This window comes from Globicephala melas, chromosome 13 (genome assembly GCF_963455315.2).
Source record: "Globicephala melas chromosome 13, mGloMel1.2, whole genome shotgun sequence".
Classification (NCBI taxonomy): domain Eukaryota; kingdom Metazoa; phylum Chordata; class Mammalia; order Artiodactyla; family Delphinidae; genus Globicephala; species Globicephala melas.
In genome coordinates this window covers 38,278,499-38,299,004 of record NC_083326.1, presented here as the reverse complement: position 1 = coordinate 38,299,004, position 20,506 = coordinate 38,278,499, and the positions used below count along the sequence as shown (strand labels likewise).

At 45.5% G+C, this 20,506-nt stretch overlaps 1 protein-coding gene across 5 annotated transcripts in view; it reads left to right on the top strand.

Annotated features, from left to right (window-relative positions):
- The window catches only part of FHOD3 (formin homology 2 domain containing 3), a 501,308-nt gene that overhangs the window by 430,413 nt on the left and 50,389 nt on the right, over positions 1-20,506 (top strand). For all 5 annotated transcript variants that reach the window (XM_060283165.2, XM_030876573.2, XM_030876572.2 and 2 more), the window contains 3 exons: positions 8,689-8,847; positions 18,407-18,589; positions 20,252-20,371. In XM_060283165.2, the coding sequence (XP_060139148.1) occupies positions 8,689-8,847; positions 18,407-18,589; positions 20,252-20,371 (462 nt within the window). The remainder of the gene's footprint in view (positions 1-8,688; positions 8,848-18,406; positions 18,590-20,251; positions 20,372-20,506) is intronic.

Sequence of the window (20,506 nt, the reverse complement as noted above, 5' to 3'; positions counted from 1 at the left end):
CAGGACAGCCAATTCCCTCTTGCCCCCAAAGGGCAGCTTTTATACTCTCAGATCCAGAGAGACCACAAAAGGTATGGAGTGGAAGAGGCACACAGAAGGAAGAAGGGTCCTGTTTTCCCCTTTGGGGACTCATTGCTGTCTTACTCACCTGGGTTCATTGCTTTATTAAGGGGAGGGGGCTCCGGAATGGATTTGGAGAAATTTGTTCAACTTTATTTACCTTGAAGTTTCGAAATATATCAGAAACTATTAGCAGTGACTCTTTAAGAAAATTCAGAGATGATGATTTATTGGTCTGAGGTAAGCCCTGACCTGGGTTATTTTGAAAATCTCCCCAGGGTCCTAGCCAAAGTTGTGAACCATTGATTTAAGGTGAAAAATGAGGCACCATTGAGGGGGGCATTGTTCCCACCATCACTTTCCACATTGACTCCTTCACTGGCCCCTCACGTCCACCTCCATTTTATTCTCCTGAGAAGAGAGGAAAATCTTGCTACCTTATATTCAAGTTCAGATCATAAGGAAGTATGTTATTTTATTGAACAGCACCCTCAGAAAACCTGAATTCTCCCTGGAAATTCCAAACCCAACTTTGGAGCTTATCTGGGGTGATCACGCACCCTAGTGTATCCAAGATGATCCTGGTGTGTGTGGAGGTCCCAGCATAATTATTAAGAGTACTCGCTTCCCCTCTCAAAAGTCTGCTGGTTAGGGTACTAGATAAACTACATTAACATTGGAAATGTATTTTTTTTTCCGTTGGCCTCTGCTGTAAAAGACTCTAAGAACAAATATGGGAAGTTAACATTTTTTTCCTAAACTTACCAATAAGCAAGCCTGTTCGGGCCAGGTCCTCAGAAACCCTATTCCTAACTAAAGGTTTTTCAGCTTTTATTTAGGTTTCTTTGGCTTTTGGATGTGGGGTATCTTTGGCTTTTCGATGTTGTTGTTGTCTTTTGCCTTAATGCTTTCCCATGTATATGGCCTTCTCCCTCGTTACAGGACTTAGGGAAATTCCATAGCAGTCACATCGTTATGACATCTGTATTGTGGCATCACTGTCACTGTCACTTTCTCAATGGACAGTTTCGAAAATATCCTGTAGCATCACTCTTGGCAGTTAGCGGGGAACGAGGAGGAATGATTTACCATTTCTAGAGCTCATGCCTTGCTGAGCCAGCCCCAGGGTCTGTGACAGTGATGCTGACAAGTGTTTTGAGAGGTCAGTCGCCTTTCATGGAAATGCTCTCAAACTTAGCGGTATTCTCCAAGACTCTGAGTTCTCTTAATAAATCATGTCCTTAGCCCAGTTTCTGTTTTCAGTCACAGCACCCTCTGTGATGACAAGTTCTGTGTGCTGAATAACTGCTTTTTAAAAACTGCATCCTTTGTGTCTAGTAAAATTACTCTTTAAAAATTCAAAGGGGTGACTCTCCGTGTCAACATTTCAGAAAACTTTGGAAGGCAAGCCCTATCCACCTGCCCAGACTGTGAGCCTCCACAGTCTTTGCCCGTGCTCCCCTCCCTACTCTGCTCACGTTGTCCTCTCCTCCCACGTGGAATTTTATGCCTTCACGGTGGCCCTTCTCTGGACCTTGGCCGTCTTTATCAGGGTGTGCCACGGCTCATTTACTAGATCTACTTCCCACACCAGGCACTGTCCATGTGCCTGGGAGTCTGCACAGACTCTAATGAGCATCCGTAAGCTCTTTTCATTCATTCAGGAAGCCCCGGGCAAGTTGTCCATGTCCCCGGGAAGCAGCTCTGCAGGCTAAACTGAGTATCAAGTCCCTGCACTGTCTCCTGCAACTATCACTATTCAGGGTGGGGACACCGGTCTGATCTGACGCTCCTGTTTATGTAGGTGCCTTTGATCAGTAAGCGTGGTAGATGCATTAGTTATGAAAAATACACTTTGGTAAACCATATATTTTTAAAATACAATGTTATTAGGTTAAAATGATAAAAAAAAAAAGGAGTCATTGGTAGTGAAAAAAGCTAAGAGCTAATTCTTAGAAAGCACTATTTTCCAGGTATTGTCCTGAATACTTTACATGTATCAATACCAGCAATACTCTTCTAATAGTCCCAGCAGACACTTCTGTTGTGCTTACCAGGGGCCAAGCCTTGTTCTCACTGATTTATATCCATTGTCTCCTTTCATCCTCACAACAAACCCTGTGAGATTGGGTCCCAGAGAGGACAGGAGACACAGAGAGATTCAGTGACTTGGCAAGGTCTCCAGGCTGTGAATGGGTCAGACCCCAGCTGAACCCCCTGGTGACTTGATGCTCTGCATATTTGCAGTTACCCTTCAGGGCTCCTGAATCTGTTCGTGTCATCCCTGGATGACGTTTTGTTTCGGCTACTTTCAAGCTCATGCTCTGAACACTTCCTCGTGCTCTTCCCTTGGGGATTTTTAAATCTTGTCATTTTTTTAAAAAAAGATTCTCTCTTTCTCCTTAATGATCTGTATGCTTTGCTACTGAAACTTTAAATTTCATTTGGTCTGGACTCTACCTCTAACTGTGTGACCTTGAGCAAGTCGGTCAACCTCTCTGAGCCTGGTTTTGATTATGGGGGGAAAAAAAGAAAGAAACCAGGCGTGATCCTGTGTGCCTGACCTCCCAGGGTTGTTCGGTAGACCCAGTGCAACAGGGGAGAATGTGCTTTTGTGCTGTGTTAACAGGTCAGTCTTTTTTTATGCTATTGATTTTCTTAGCCTTTGTCTCAACGTGACTTTCCTGAGATTCTGATGTGAGATTTTAAATTAGCCTCTAAGCTTAATGACTACTATTTAGCGTTAAAGTTTTCCTTTCCACTTTTTCCTAACTGCTGCCTGAATATTCACCCTTCTCTTTTCCAAAACTGAATGATTACGAGGGGGAGTAATGGTCTCGTCCTCAGGATATTGAATGCTGTCAGGTTGTGGTCACTATTACATGGAGGTCACCCACCCCATAACCATTCAGAATCAAGTTTGTCTCTTTACTTGCAGATTCTAAAAGACTTGTTCTTGGAGGCAATACTTTGTTCTATCCAAAAACCTGACTTGCATGTCTCCTCCCTGCGAGGCCTGTGGTCATCCATCTCTGTATCAGGATTGGCATTGCCCCGGAGTCCCCCTGAGAAGACCTGAATAGGTGGTTTAACCGTTCTAAAAAATATTCCTGTCGTATGTGACTTTCTGCCCCTTGGAGTGGCTGAGTTTGCAGGGCCCAACCTCTTGGAGCTGGTTGGTTCTAGAGAGACGGCCCCCACCCAGGGAGCTGACCACCAGGTGAATCTAGGGCTGCAGAGGAAAGTCACAGCCCTTACCCCTAAGCCTTGGCAGTTAGCACTCACTGCTTAAATTGAGTACCTCTTCTTTGCTTCTTAGAAATTCTGTAAGTCTTGTGGTCATGGGCACCGCCTGTTTGAAGCTTCCTCCTGGAGGAGCTCACTTCTGCCTCCTGGAACTGGACCCTCAGCCCTCTTGGACAGCTTGGGAGAAAGGAGCTGAACTGCCTTGGTGACTTCCTTCCTGGCCCTTCTCTCTAAGAGGTCTCTGCTGGCCCTGACAACATCTCTTGCTATAGAGGGTAACCTCAGTCTCTCACCCTTTTGGCTGTTACACCCTCTCCCCACTCCCTGCAATCTTCTTGACCAAGTCAAAAACAAACAGAAGCCCTCCATTCCATGCAAACCAGAAGCATTTCTCCAGAGACTGTATTTCTGGAAGGGCAACTGTTGGCAGGTTGGAGGCTCCCTGATAGTTGTTGTTTTGAAGGAGGTTCTGGGTGTTGCTGCCTCGTTCAGCTCAGAAGTTCAGCTTCACTAGGCTTTCTGGAAGCAAATCAGAGCCTGGCCTCTTCCTAGAGTGCCTCCTGCCCCTTCAAGAAGTAAGTTCCTCTTTTACCTTGAGAACTTCTGGATGTACGTGGGGAAATTTCACGTTCAAAGACATCCCCACCCTGGTTCCCCCAACTCTGCTCACTTCCACTCTGTTGCTGGGGCAACTCTCTTGCCCCAGAGACAGTTGTTCCCATTTTCACTTCCAGCAGCTCCCTAGTCCAGCATCCTGTGCCTGAAGCCCCACCCACAGGAGCCTCCCTCAGCATCCTTTCTGCCCTGTGAATTCTTGAGAACTGAGGGCAGAGGTTTGGCTGATAGACCTTTTATCAAAGAATTGAGGCAGAAATGCTTATTTCCTGTTGTCCCAGGACCGACCATTGCTGCCGGTGGCATCGTGGCCCCCCACATTTTTGTTGGTCTCCATGAAAAATGTCCCCATTCAAGGTGTAGGAGCCTAACAGGTACTCAGGAAATGAGATCTATATCAAAGAAAGGCAAAAAATAAATAAATGTGGGAAGATACCCTGCCAACCAGCAAGAGGCAGTTGAAGGACTGAGATTGCTTCTCAGCCTCTTTTCCTGCTCAGGGTTTGCTGTCATGGACCATCGCTGATAACAGCCAATCAGCAGAGCGGTCTCATGGGGTGTGGCATACTCCAACCACGATGACATTCCCACACAGCCTGTGTTCTTGCTTTCTGCTGGCTTTTTTTTTTTTAAAGAAGGAAGATGTCAGTCAATCCAGTCTGTCATGATGTTAACCTACCATGTTGAGTCTTTTGACTTAAAGTTACTTTCTTTGGTTCCATATTAGAATTGGGCTTTCATGATGGATTGAGACTCACTGATGTTGCGCTCTTGTTGGAATGCCGTGGATCGCTGTATGAGAGCTTTCTCTGTACTTTCATTCTATTCTGTTCTATCATTGTAGCTGTTTAGTGCCAGTGCTACACATGAATTATATCAGTTTTATAATACCTTTTTAGAGCTAATTGGGTAGATATTATATATATTTCTACTTATGGATTTTTTACACATATATTCTTTCATAGTAACTCTAGAATATTTTTTAATTCCAAAAAAATCTTGTTGGAATTTGATTAGAATCATTTTAAATATATATATTATTTATATATAAATTCCATGATGAGAGATAATGAACATCCTTACAACACTGAGGCTTCCTATCCAGGAACATGATGTTTCTCATTTATGCACATCTTTTTCTTCTTCTCTCAAGAAAATGTTGTCAGTTCCTTCAAGTAGGCCCTGTATTGATATTTCAGGAGGTTTGGGCATTTTGTTTCCTTGTTTGTGTGTTGTTTTTGGGGATGTGTCTGGGCTCAAGTAAAATGCAAAACAACTTTCTCATCTCCTGCCCAGAAGTATCACCTCCTATCATCCTCCCAACCCTGTTCCACCTTTGTCCCATCACATCTTAGCCCTTCCTTTCCAGATGCCTTTAGAGGGTCATTTAACATTTCCTAACCTCCTTTACAGGGAACACTGGGTCTTATCTGCTTTATCTCCTCTTTCTATCATTGACCAATTTCCTATTTTTCTCATTTCAAACAATGGACAGTCACAGACTGTCTGATCAAAGAAGTGCAATAAGGAGATGAGTGCCTGAGAAAGACTCTTAACAAGAGTAGGATGACTGGGCTGGGGGTGAGAAGAGGCTGGAAGCAGGAGGCCCGTGGTGGGCTGCCCTGGGAGGCTGGCACCAGGGGTCAGGCTCAGGGTGCAGGTGGCAGGAATGAAGGACGGGGCACGAGAGGATTTGTGGAAGAGGATGGGCGACAGTGACTCAGACACAGGACCAGGTGAAGGACGTAGTGAAGGTCACTCTTGCTGGTCTGGGCTTTGACCCTGAAAGATGATTGAAATGGATCAGAACTGATGATGGCTAATCCCTAGACAGGACTCATGCCTCCGGGCACAGAGAACTTTGGCTTGTTCTTTCAGGCGCTGCTCCAGTTCATTGTGGGAGGGGAGGAGAGAGTTGGACGAGCCCGCATGACCCCCCCCCTCGTGTCGGGCAGGACAGCCGCCAAGGCACTTGAGGGGTCAGTAGCATCCAGTGGAGTCTGTTTTAATTATGAAGAAGAGCATTTAAAATACCTCTTGGCTAAAATCCAGAGATTTAACAATTCAATTTCAGATATGACTTTAATTCTCATTCCTTCCTTTGCGAAGTGGTTGGAAGTGCTCTGAAAACGTGTAGCGTCGTTTGTTAAGATAGCTTCCCCATGGAAGTGCTCTGAAAACGTGTAGCTTCCCCGTTATCCCAGGATGCCCAGCAGCTTGCTTCTTCCCGACTTATGGGGGTGTGGGTGTGGGTGTGTCCGTTGGTGTGAACTGAGTTCTACTGAGAATGGGGGCAAGGACATCTCAGGCTCAGAGCCACCCCTGAGTCTGTGTGGGTTGCTTGCTGCACGTGGACGCTGGCTGAGGGGGGAGGGCTGAAATCTGAGCGGTGCTTCCCTCTCAAGCTGTTTGCCATGGGGCTGTGTCTCCCTGGAGGTGGGCATCTTCTTCTCATTTGCACAAAGGCTGCAGTTGGGCTGGGCCTGCTCAGTCATCTCTGCAGGCTCCTAGAATGACGGGGACTCTATAGATGGGGGGCTAAGGGCTAATGATTCCCAGGGAACCCCTGCCTTCCCATAAATGCTTCCTGCGCTGGAGCCTGGCTGTGGGTAGTTGCCTCTCCAATGCCAGGTCCCAGGCTTCTTCCATCTTCCATGCTGCCGTCCATGTGGCTTCATTCCTTATGCTCGTGAGATGTCTCACTGCTGTCTCTCTGAGCCTCACATCCACATTCTAGGCAGGAAGAAGAAGGAAAGGCAAAAGGCATGGCTCACTGGGTCTATCTCTTTTTAATCAGGAAAACAAAAACCCAAACTGCCAGCCTTACCTGCCAAGGGTCCAGGGAGGTGGCTGATTTCACTGACATATTACCAGCCTGAAAAAAATCAAGTCCCTGTTGGTGAGCAGAGAAGAGGGAATGGATGTTGGACAGGCTCCCTGTAGCACCTGGAGGGGTGGACACCCCGCACCCTAACGTGGACATCGCAAGTCATCACATCTGTCTTCATTGCCTGTAATCAGCGTTTTGTCAAACCTTTTCTCATTCCTTCTTAGCCTTCTGTACACAAAATAATATTTTAAAGTAGATTTCAGCTAAATTTCAGGGGCTCCTGATAAGCTTATTTGCTTAAATATATAGAAGACAAGCTTGCCCTACAGAGTGAGGGTGCATTTATGCCGCATGTCCCTGGGAGCTCACAGTTCCAAGCCGACGAGCACACCCACAGGAATTGTTCCTCCCGGCTTCCAGGCGGCCAAACAGCTGGGATGCTTTCGGTTATTTTCTTCATGAAGAAATTGTAATTTATTCCCAAATGCATATTTAAGGACCTAAAATAGAATGTTAGCAATTGAGTTTGGAAGGGCTCAGTAGGACTTAAGGGGCCGCAGCCGTCTTTCCTTGCCAGCTCCCAACCTCCTGTGCTACAGCGACCAGCTTCCCTGGGCGGCTCAGCTGCTCCCAGGCCCAGCCTGGTTCCCTTCCTCAGAGGAGGGGCTGAGGCCTCAGCTGTCAGCTGCTCAGCTGGGACCTGCCTGCAGGGGGCTTCTGAGCAGCTGATTCATGGAGCTCCCCCATATGGCCTCCAAACCTCCAGCTTCATCCCTGGCAGTTCCCTGGAACTAGACAAAGGCACTTCTCTCCTTATATTCTCTCCCAGCCCCAGGCTAGTCCTAGACAGTCTTGAGGGTCCAGCTCAGGTGGCAGCTTCTCCAGACCCTAACCCCCTCCACCACCAGGTGAGTTAGTTACCCCACAGCTGGGTCCCTCACACGGTGAGCACACCCCATCACTGTGCTGGACGGGTCTTACCCATCGTCGTCACCCCAGGCTTGTTTCATGAATCAAAATCATCATCCTCCCAGCCCTGTGGCCTCAAGGGAAGCTGTGCAGCACAGGGAGCTTGCTGGCCGACCCCCCTCCACCTGTCCCAGTTGCCACCCGCCCTTGACTTCCCGAGAGCTGAAGGGGAAGGCTGGGGGCCTTGTCACAGCTCTGGGCAGAGGTGAGCATTGGCTCAGCACCTCACACCTTCCTGGCTTCTGGCCGTGTGCCAGCCCGGGGCTGGCCGCAGGGACTGCCCCGAGGATGCCAGGCCAGCAGGGAGGCCACATACATCAGGGCTCTGTGGGGACTTGGTCCCCCTCTTCGGCCTCTTTGCCAGTTTATCCCTCACTCCTCTTCTCCCACCCACTGGGCAGCTGCCCAGATGGCTGTGTGTAGCAGGAGAGGCGGAAGTGCTCAGGTGTCGGGGCGGAGGATGTCGGAATGATGAGAGGAGCTCCTGAGATGCAGAAGGGCTGACCGGCCAGCGATGCCGGATTCCCCGCTGGCTCCCGTCTCCTCGGTGCGCAGACCAGCTTTCTCCATCTCTGGGCACACACCACACGCTCCAGGGCCAAGCAAGGCACATTCCGACACCTTGCAGCCTGCAGGAAGGGAACTCTGAGAGGTTTGAGTTTTGTTTCCACTGCTTCTATGGAAAAAAAAACAGTTTTTTTTTCCTTGCAAAATATCACATTTTTCCCAATTGAAGGCAAATCAATTTTATTTTGTAACGTGTCTGACTCGCGAAGTTCCATTGCTGCCCTGCTCTTGGCGGCCTCTTGGAACTAATCCCTGATCTCTGCTGTGCTGAGAGGTAGCCAGTCCTTCCCTGAGCTAAACTGAGGGCATTTGTTTTCATGTCTAAGTAAGTTGTGAGTTTGCTTTTAATAGAGGACCAAAGATGATGCATTAATCTTGGATTCTTCTTATTTTATCACAAGAAAACTGCTGCAGATGGAAAAAAGCAGGAGATCATCGTCCTGGATTCCAAGAGGAGCAATGCTATTAATATCGGTCTGACGGTACTGCCCCCTCCAAGAACGATTAAGATAGCCATTTTGAATTTTGATGAATATGCCTTAAACAAAGAAGGGATTGAGGTAAGGGGAGCTCTGTGGAGCGTTATTTGTGTTCTGTAATACGTTGCATATGTAAACATTACTGTGTCCAGTGTGACTTTCTCCACAGGGTGGCTTGCCATTTTTCTGTCTCAGCCAGATTCTGAATAATGTTAATAATTCTCACATCTTGTTTTTTAACTTCTGGGGGAAAAGAAGCCCCACTTTGCCTAGGAAATTCAGAGATCCTCACTCTCTGGTTCATTTACTAACTTCCTTCTGACCACATTCCACCTGCCTCGATGTGGAAGAATTTGACAACCGCCACGGGGGTGGGGCTGGGATGCCTTCTTTCACATCATTTCAAACCAAATACGTTTAATGAACAGTCTCAAAAGTAGGGTTTTCCATACGTGCTCACTCCGTGTTAGCGGATTTGTTTCTCTCTTGGCACCCTTTGGGGTGTGTAGAGATGGGTTTCATGTGATCAGCTGGAAAACCCAAGCCAACTGAGTCTGCAGCATTTGTTCATCTGAGTGGCACAAGTGGAGAGAGATTGGGTGCCTTGGCTGTGACTACATGGCTGGCAGGCGGCCCAGCTGGCGCCACAGCTCCCCTGCTCTGCCAGGGCCCAGTGCCCTTCCACCAGGCCCTGCTCACCCTTCGCTGTGGGCTGGTGCCTGTCTGTAGGAAGTTAAATCTCCTGTTCTTATAACAGAGAAAGAGTGAGTGAAACCAGTGGCTCAGCCCACAGATTCCTACAGATGGGTGGATGGCCTGGGGGCTCACTGGGTCAGAGTGTGGATCTGAAGACACTGCTTCGTGACGTTGGGTGACACCCACCCCATCCTTCTACTGGCAAAGAGCCCTGGGTTCCTTTAAAGGCTCTCCATATCTGAGATTCCTTCATACCCAGTCTTATTTGAAAGCCTCGAGAGTGAAGGAAGCCAATGAAGGCTGGCTGCAGGGAGGGAGAGCGGGCTTTGGCGGGAGAGTTGAAAGTGAGGAGGGCCTGGGGGGCTGTGCCCTACGCGTCTCCAGCCCTGAGTGTGGTAGGGGGCAATGGGGCCCATGGGGCAAAGTGACGCCTGAACCCAGGAGGACAGCCGTGACTTTGTGCTTTGGAAAGCACAGACCTCCACAGGAAAAGCCGTGTTCCAGAGGTTTGTACTGGATTGAGTACAAACGTCAAAATCCATGCCTACCCAGAACCCCAGAATGTGACCTTATTTGGAAATAGGGTCTTTGCAGACATGATCAAGTTAAGATAAAGTCATCCTGGATTAGGGTGGGTCCTACTCCACTGGCTGATATCCTTCTAAGAAGAGAGAAGTTTGGACATAGACACAGAGAGGGGAATGCCATGGGAACACAGAGGATACACAGGGAGACACACAGAACAGAGCACCGTGTGATGATGGGGGCAGAAATTGGAGGGAAGCGTTTACAAGCCAAGGAGCATGAAGGACTGCCGGCAACTACCAGAAGCGAGGACAAGGCAAAGAAAGATTCTTCCCTTGAGTCTTCAGAAAGAGCATGGCCCTGCCGACACCTTGATATTAGACTTTTAGTCTCTCAAACGGTGACAGAATAAATTTCCTTTGTTTGGAACCCCTGAATTTGTGGCGCTTTGTTATGGCAAACCTAGGAAACCAGTACGAGGCCTAAGCAACTCTGCCCTGAGAAACACACACACAGCCTGTGCCAGGAGCAGGTACGATGAGGGAAATGGTACTTCTCTCTGGCTGGAGAGGAGGTGGAGCCCGAGCCCTGGAGTCAGGCCATGCAGCACAGCAGGTCAGCAGAGCCAGGGAGTGAGGGCACGTGGCACACCGGGGAGGGTGTAAAAAGGAGAGAGCAGGTGACAGTAGGCAAATACAGAGAGGGACACTGAGGCAGCTGCCAGACAGCGAGAAAGAAGGGAGCAGGCCCAGCCTCAGTGTGAGGCACCTCCACCCTGGGACGCACAGAGCAGCAAGAGAGAAGGGCATTGGGCAGGTGGGAGCTGCCAAGCGGGACGAACCAAGTGCAGAGTGTCTCTCACATAGGACAGACAGAGTAGGAGGCCCTAGCGCACATTCTGGCCATCCTATTTACTTCACAGGATCTTTTAAAGACTGTAAAAGCTTCAGATTCGTACATAGGCTCCAAATGCAGCCAGGGCCAGCTTGATTGAAGGAAAAAATGACAACTTCCCCTTTTAAAAATATTTCCCCTTATTGCCATGAGAACTTGAAAGTCCATCAGGAGAGGTGGATGCCTTTGGTTTTGCCTTTTTTCTTTCCTGAAATGTCAGTCTCCCTGGGTGGGGAGAGTTTCAGATACAATAAGTTAGTTAGATTTTAGAATGAATCAAATTATTTTTTCCTTTTCTGACTGGTTTTTCAATCCAGGAAGGAATGATGTTAGGTACAATAATGATGACGGATATGGGAGCAGCACAGCACTAAACTTGACTTTCCTAGGTTTCCTCCTTTGGGCCAGACACCAGGTAGGTGCTTCACACAGACGCTCATCAGACCCTTACGCGGTACATACTATTATGTTCTTCATCTTAAAGATGAAGAGGGTGAGTTCCAACGTTTGTCTGTGTCCAAGCTCACAAGCCAGCAAGAGGTCGAGCTGAAATGTGATTTCTAGAGCCTGAGCCGGAAGTGCAATCCACAGGCCAGCTCTGGCGGCGGCCAGCCTGGGTGGGCTGTCTGGGCCTGGGCTCACCCACCGAAAAGAATAAGAGGGAATCAGGAAGGGGAGTGAGAAGATGCATGAGGCAACGCAGTCCGCATCACAGCGCTGCCTAGGGTTTTCCTCTGGGAGTAGCTGGCATATGAAATGAGGTACAGTGAGAGGACACAGCCATGGAAATCACTGCCTAACCCTTCCTGAGAGCTTGTTGTGTCATGAGTGCTCGCTAAACTCATATATAGTCACAAGACATGGAGTTACACATTTTTACCACACCGTTTTTGAAAGCAAGGTTTATCAGCTGGCACTATTGCCATTCTGGGCTGGACAGTTCTTTGTTGTGGGAGCTGCCCTGTGCAACGTAGGGTGTTCAGGATCCCTGGCCTCTGCCCACAAGATGCCGGTGGCACCCATCCAGGGGTGACAACCAAAAATGTCTCTTAGACTTCATCAGTATACCCTGGGTACAGAATCACCCTGATTGAGAACCCCTCATCTGAAGCTGCCTGGGCAAATCCAGAGACTGTGTATATTTTCAACTCTTGTCAGCTGTAGCTGAGAATCCAGAAGAAACCAGTCCTTGTGGGGAAGACAGAACCCAGGCCCTCCCAGCTGTTACCTGCTGTCTCTGGCCCAAGGGGTAGAGATGGTCTTCATCCAAGTGCAGAGCTACTCCCCCAAAGCTTATTGTCTAGGCTTGTTGTTCAAGAGTTAAGTCAGGACTGAGAAGAGATGTAAGTTGCGTCCTTACAGATCTCCACTAATATGATTTCCAGCTTATGCCCAAATGGCCGTTTGCCAAGCCGTCTGCTTCTTGGATGCAGGCCCTGTAGCGTGGCACCACGGCTTAATGGGGTCATTCGAAACGAAACCTCTGTGTACCTGGACGTGATTAGGATGTATTCACTGACATCCTGTTTGTCACCCCCATGTTTTGTATCTGGTTCATCATGAAAACCCATGGGAGCAAGTAACTTCATTAAGGAAGTCGTTTTTCATAAGAGTATTAAACTTTAGAATATGGTTTGGGGGCACCTGTAAGTATTATTAATGGTATTTTCCCAAGTAAAACATTGCTGAGGTATCACAGATGGAAGTAGGAAGGGTTTTCATTTTTCTCCTTGCTTTTCTCATTTTTAGAGTCTGTGTTTACTCAGAGGGTAACACAATTGAATGGCCCCAAACGACATTTAACTTGGCCCTGCTTGGCTGCCAGGCCAGTCAGCATCCTAGAAACAGAATTTCCCTTTGGCCACCTGTACAAAGCTACAGTATCTTCTCAAGCAGTTTGTGTTGGGAACCCCGTCCACGGGTCCCTGAGTGAGCGCTGGACACGCGCAGATGAGCCTGAGTGCAGGAGCCCATCAGTGGGTCCACAGTGCCAGGAATGAGAATGTCCCACACTGGTAGTTTGTGGAATCGCCATGAGCATGGAGGTGGTGCTAGAAAGTAAGAGGAGCCCCTGGGTGGTTCTCCAGCGCTACCTTGGTTATCCAGCCTAGCTTCAGGCACTGCATCTTCATCTGTAAATTTGGTGCATAATTTCTGCCTTACATGCCTCACTTGAGTAATCATAAGAACGAAAGAAGATACTATCAAGAAATAAACTTGAGAAGTTAACTAAAAAAAAAAAAAGCCCCTCCCTGAGATGAAGTGCATGAAGAGAATGCCATTGTCTCATGAGACTGCAAGTTGCGTCCAAGCCCTGCATAAAGGCTCCAACTTTCTGCTGTTAGATTCTCATCCAGAGTCATAGCCAGGGTTCTGTCCAGAACTCAGGAGATATGGGGATACACGTATATGTATAGCTGATTCAATTTGTTATAAAGCAGAAACTAACACACCATTGTAAAACAATTATACTACAAGAAAGATGGTAAAAAAAAAAAAGAACTCACAAGACATGATAATTACTTAGTATGGTCTCATCTGCAAGTGAATGAGATGGCCAAACCCCAAAGCATTTGGGTCTGTAAAAAAATAAGTAAGACTTATGAATTTTCATCTGAAATATGATTTTCAGATACAAAAGCAAGCATAGTTAAAGCAGTGCTGGAGAAACACTGTCTGGAAGAAAGCAAAAAAACACTGAGATTATTATGTCATGGGCCTGTTTGATGTTTTTCTTCTTGTGAAGCCAAATGGTCATCACAGAAACATCAGTAAATCTACTGACATGGTAAAGAGCAAGTTAAAGGTATGCTCATTCCCTTGTCATCTGCTCATGGAAAAAAGGGACCATCACCTCATAGGAGGTAGCGTTGACCTCCTGTCCCCATCTTACGGCTATTTTTATTGTCAGTGATGTGTAAAAAATAAGTAAAATAAACTGGCAGATGGTAACCTCATAAATCTTCAGTAGTGAACAAATGGTTTAAATTAGAGAAAGGAAAAACAAAAGAGTGTTTGATTACTTTCCCAAAGGAAAAAAGCAAACAAAAATCATCCCAGGAAAATGCCTTCTGAAGAAGGGGGAAAAGCGTTGACAACTTTATATTTCGGAATTCTTGTACATGCTTAAAACAATTTGAGCATTAAGAAAATTAAAATACAAATTCTTACTTAAGTTTTTCTTTTGAAAACCAGTTGAGTTCAAATGCTGGGTGTTTTGGAAGAAGTGACATCTGCTTGGATTGTTTTGGTCCTTTTTAAATGCCATCTGTGTGGACAGGTGGAATCAGTAGCATCAGCCTGTGGGAGAACAAGGAGGATCGTCACTGAACGTCTCCCCAGTGCTCCATTCCACCCACATAATCTGTGTTTGGGGTCGTGATGAAGAGGATGTTGGAAGAAGAGGTATCTAGGGCTCACCACCTGTGACCTCACTCTGACCACAGCCCAAAACAGGTCTTCAATACAGTTTGTCATCACTGGCTTCTGATAAACTCCTGAGACAGCCCTCCCTGATAACACTTTCAGAAGCTTAGGACAACTGCTACCCCACCCAGATACATCCTAAGGCACAATCATGTAGATATCTGCATGTTTGCTGATTCTGGTGTCAAGTGTCCAGTCTTTTATTTTGACTTTTTTTTTTAATTAATATAGAGTAAAGTTGACTTTTGGAGGGGGTCCAGGTCTATTGAGTTTTAAAACATATATAAATTCATGCAATGACCACTGTAGTCAAAATTCAAAGCCGTCCCCTCTCCCCAAAAAGCTCTTGTGCTGGCCCTTTCTAGTCACACCCTTAACCCACCCCTAGCCCCTGTTAATGACTGATTGATTCTCATCCCTATGGTTTTGTCTTTCCGAGAATGTCATACACAAGGAATCGTACAGCGAGTAACCTTTTGAGATTGGCTTCTTTCACTCAGCATGATCGATGCCTCTGAGATTCATCCAAGTCGCAGTTTGTATCTACAGTTGGTCCCTTTTTATTGCTGAGTATCTTCGCATTGTAGGGATGTACCACTGGCTGTTTGTAAATATAAATTTCCACCCGTTGAAGAATATTTAGCTTGGTCCACTTCATAGCAGTTATGAATAAAGCTACTACAAATACTCATGTACAAGTTTTTGTGTGAATACTGTTTTAATTTTTCTAGGGTAAATACAAATGGAATTGCTGGGTCATGTGATAACTCTATGTTTAATCTTTTGAGGAACTGTAACTTGTCTCTTCATTCTCTTAACAGTGTCTTTCACAGAGAAAAAGTGTTTAATTTGGATAAAGGTTAATTTATCAACCTGTTCTTTTTTTGTATCATGTCTAGGGGTTCACTGCATAACCTGTGTCACAAAAATTTTCTCCTGTGTTTCCTTCTAAAAGTTTTGTAGTGTTGCTTCTTACTTTTAGATCTATGATCCCCTTTGTGTTAACTTATGTAGAAGGTGGAAGGTTTAAGTTGAGGTTCACTTTTTGCATATGGATTCCAGTTGGTCCATCCAACACCATTTGTTGAAAACACTACCATTTGTCCACTGAACTGCCTTCATACCTTTGTCAGAATCACTGGGCCATATCTGTGTAGTCTATTTCCGGGTGCCCCGTTGTGTCCCACTGGTCTCTGTATCTATCATTCAGCCCATGCCACACTGTCTTAATACCGCAGCTTTATTGTAGATCTTAAAGTCAAGTGGTATGACTCCTCCAAGGGTATTCTTTTTCAAAATTATTTTGGTTTGACTGTTTTGGTCCTCTGCCTTGCCATACAATTTTTAGAATCAGCTTGTCTATATCCACAAAAAAAATCACGGTATTTTGATTGGAATTGAGTTAAATTTATACATCCATTTTGGGAAGACTAACATCTTGACTATGTTGAGTCCTTCAGTCTGTGAACACTGTTCCTTCTCTCTTCATTTAGATCGTCTTTAGACGGTTAGATTGCTTTCATCAGCATTTTCTACTTTCCAAATGCAGATCCTACACATGCTTTGTTAGATTCATACCTAAGTATTTCATTGTAAACAGCATTTTTTTTTAAATTTCAGTTTGTAATTGCTCCTTAGTAATATATAGAAATAAAATGGATTTTTTTGTATATTGACCTTATATTATGCAACATTGTTTAACTCATTGTTTCATAAGTTTTTTGTAGATTCCTCAGAATTTCCTATGTAGACAATTATACCATCTGTGATAGGAAGAGTTTTATCTTTTCCTTTCCAATCTGTATGTATTTTTAAAATTTTATATACCTGGCTAGGATTTCCACACAATGTTAAATAGGAATGGTGAGAGTGGACGCCCTGTCTTGTTCCCATTCTTAGAGGGAAAGCATTCTCTCTGTCACCATTAAGTATGAAATGAGCTGTAGGTTTTTTTTTTTTTATAAATGTATCTTATCAGGTGGGGGAAATGCCTTCTATTACTGGGTTGCTGAGATTTTTTTGTCATGAATGGAAATTGAATTTTATCAAAACTTTTTTGAGTCAATTGAAATGACTGTGTGAATTTTCTTGTTCACACTGTTAATCAGGTAGATTAATAGCATTGATTAATTTTTTTCATATTGAACCAACCTTGTGGCTATTTTAAAATATATTGCTATACGAAATATAGCAATAGATTTATATATCTTAATATATTGGCATTTATTTATATACTTTAAAATATTTTGTTAAGGATTTTTGCATCTGATTCATCAGGGTATTGGTATGTAGTTTTCTTTTCTCGACTAGATTAACTTTGTCTGGTTTTTGTATCATGGTCATTCTGGTTTCATAAAAAGAATTAAGAATTGTTCCATCACTTGTTGGAGTTCAAGCCACAGATTCTGACCCACCTTCTGTGGACTGTTGTTCCAGCGTCAGCTCAGTTTTCAAAGAGCAGTTCAGGTCTCAAAGTCTTTAATGTGCTTTTGAAGGTCAGATTCACACATGAACAGCTCAAGGAGAGTCTCAGAAGTTCTTAAACAGCTTGGTGCCCTTGCTTTGCAGGCTCTTCATGTTTCATGACCTCCCCACTGCTTTCTGGTTTTCTGGGGCCTTCCTTTTTAGTCCTCCAGTGAAAGCTGGGTCTTTAGTTACCTCACTTTACCATGCACTTGCTATGACTGTGCCCATGTCTGGGGCCAAGCAGAGAGAAGATAGAAAAGAAAAGCATAAGGGGTTTGCCCCATCTCTTGGGAACACAGCTCCACTGACTGGAGAGGAATGTTCACTTCATCTGAGTTTTAGGACCTGCCAACCTTGCTGCCACCGCTAGGAGGCCCTTTCCCACACCTCGAGTCAGAACTAGAGGGCTCCCCTGGCGTTCTCTCTGTCTGCACCCGATACCCTCTTCCAGATTTTGGGGCTACCTGAGCCCAGGCTAGGGAATACCAGAGGAAAAATGGTCAACTCATTACCAGTTCAGTTGAACTTTCAGTTCTGGTCTTCTTCCTCAATCCACCTACCACTATTTCTTTTTTTAAAAGTCTTCAAGTACCTGCTCCATGCCTGCTGTCCAGGGTGTATAGTTGCATTTAGTGGGACAGACAGAGTATTGCTTACTCTATCTATCTCCCCCAGAACCGGAACTCCTTCCCACACTTTATCCAGATGGTTGCTATTGTAGAGCAGTAACCAAAGCCACTTAGAATTAATGAATTAACATAAGTTACCGAAAAGTATGGCACAATGTGTATTTCTTTGCTTTGATACTCTCATTTGATAAATGAGAGAAAAATAATGACACCTCCTCTTTCGTAATGTTGTATGTTAAATGTCACGTGATGGGAATTTTTACCTTCTTTTAAAATGTAATCACTAAGGAATTTGAACTTATAAGAGTCCTTCTGATGCCTGTTTGCTCCCTCTGCCTTCCACAATTGACTTTTACCAGAAACAAATAAAAGCAGAAAGTGATACTCTTTCCATTAGTAGGTAAGTATTGCTCTTTATATGTACCATCATCATTTTTTCCTCAGTCAGACTTGAGCTGAGCCTGATGTTAAGATGTTTTCATTTCTATATAAAATTTGAAATATACTTGAAATATTTAAAACAATTAAAGTTATAATATGGCCCATGTACAAAAGTTAGTCTGAGCTCTTGGTAAATGATTTATTTTTGTAAGCTCTTAAATTAATCTGTGAGAAGATTATATGCTTCACACATTTTACTCTATTTCTTAGGGAACGGGGAGCTGTTCTCTAATCTTCTATCTTATTCTTTCACCTTTCTCTCACACCCCCATCCCTTTCTTGCCTAGAATGTCCTTCATGTACAAGACCAGGAAATTTAGGGCAAGTTGCTTATGGAACAGGAGATTTAAAGAAAGAGAAAGAATGTTAAAACAAATGAATGTAAATTTAGATGCTACGTAGGGCTTTTCCACTCTAAAGTTTATTTGGTAGATAGCAGCTCTATATGATAAGAGCACTGACAGCAGAACATCTCTACTACCTGGTTGGGAAGTTACCATATGAATTTGGAAACATCGAGGGGTCCATCACTAAGAATATACTGTATCATTCCATCTTTCCAGAAAATTCTAACCATGATTCCCACTGAAGAAGAGAAGCAGAAAATCCAGGAAGCGCAGCTGGCCAACCCTGACGTGCCCCTGGGCAGTGCAGAGCAGTTCCTCCTTACACTGTGCTCCATCAGCGAGCTCTCAGCTCGGCTCCACCTCTGGGCGTTCAAAATGGATTATGAAACTACAGAAAAGGTAAGCACTTAGGAAGAGAGGCAGCCAGTCCTATGCCCCCAGAGTTGAGAATGTTCATTTTTTTACCGGTGAACATAGTGAAGTATCATTCCTGAGACAGGGTTTGAAGGGTGAGGGTTTGATCGTGATGGGGTCGTGTCTACACTGAGTGATGTGCAGCCTACCAGTGAGGGCTTATTCTAAAGTGTCTGTCTGGCACCAGCCTCAGATACTTGACTGCTTAAAAAAAAAAAAAAAAAAAAACTGTCAAATGTTTTTCTGACTCTATATGCTCATTGTAGAAAATTTAGACAGTACAGAAAGACACAATATGGGAAGTGACTTGCAATCCTTCTAGCTGATGATGGTCACCTCACTGCCATTGACTGTGGCAACCAGCAGGTCACTGGGTCCCTTTGAGAGAGTATCACAGTAGAAAATCCGAGATGAACAGATTGCAAGAGGTTGAGAGGAGAGTAGAAGGAAAGTGAAGGCATGGGAACATCATCCCGAGTAGAAAGTAGAAGAAGCAGGTGTCCTCTCCGGATGGGCGAGAGGTGAGTATTTTTTGCAGGCTGAGAAGAAGGAACCATGGAGAGGACAAGGGAGGGAGGGATGGTGAGCTGGAGGTGAGCTTGACTGAGAGTAAGTGCCCAGAGGAAGTGGAGAGGATGTGTGGTCTTCCTCTTTCCGCAAAGGAGGGAGCACGGTCCTTTCTGAGGGCCAGGCAGGTAGCAGTGGGCTAAGGCTGCTTCAGGAGGAAACTATATTTGACTCTATTCGAGAATCAGGCAGGGCTGAAGAAGCCTAGAACTGCTAGGGTGACGTGGTTGCAGAACTAGTCAGCATGTTCAGATGATTTTCTGGAGAAAAGTGAGGTAACTTCAGGGAGAAAACAGGTCATCGAGTCAGCCTTGGCCAGGGGCTGGGAGGGCCTGCCTAGCAGAAGCGAGGCTGAAGAGAATGCAGCTGAAGCTTCTGGCTTTGGGGTCCATGCGTGGGGAGAGCCTCAGTGAGGACGCTGAGGTGGGGGGTGGTTACAGAACGACCAGACAGAGGGAAGGGGAGACTGAGGCCATGAGGCCACAGGGCAGGCTAGACACCTGAGAGAGTGGGAGTTTTGAAGAAAGTTGGCGCAATGAGGATGATGGCCTTCTAGAAAGTAACCCAGGCCAAGAGGTGGCCAGCCACAGAGTGCCTAGAGGGGAGGTTAGGAGACCTGGGTCCAGGGACAATGAGGCCACAGTTTCCAGTGTCATCTGCCTGGGAGGAGAAAGGCAAAGAGGAAGACTGGTTCCGATGCTGAAGGAACCTGCAGGTGAAGAGTTTCATAGACATCAACCATGGTCAGAAGAGAGAATGGGAGGAGAGTATAACCTGAGGGTCCTGCTTGAACTTGGGAGATGGGCAGGAACAGGGGATGACAGAGCAGATGTCACCCAACCAAGCTCCTGTGAGCCACAGGTACCCAGTTGGTCTGCACTGAGGAGACTTTGGGGCTAGACTTTCTCCTGCTGCCCTTCTGCTCTTTTCCATACCTGGGAGCATGTGCCCATCACATGGGATTGCCTTATACTGGGAGAACTCCACTGGTAATGACCTTGTACAAAAATTAAAAAGAACAAAGTAAAACCAAAATTTACGCTCTCTATCACCTTCTTCTAACTTTTTTTTAATTGAAAGGAAGTGGCAGAACCACTTTTGGACCTGAAGGAAGGAATAGACCAGTTGGAGAACAATAAAACCTTGGGCTTTATCCTGTCTACTCTCTTAGCCATTGGGAACTTTCTAAATGGAACTAATGTAAGTCTTTCCCATCGCTTTCTTCACAAAATCCCTGCCCTTCACTTGCCAGTGGAGGTCGTACCTCTGGTCCTCCAAAGCACAATTGAACAAACAGTTTTTGTGTTTTTTGGTGAAAATCTAGAAGTTTTGTCC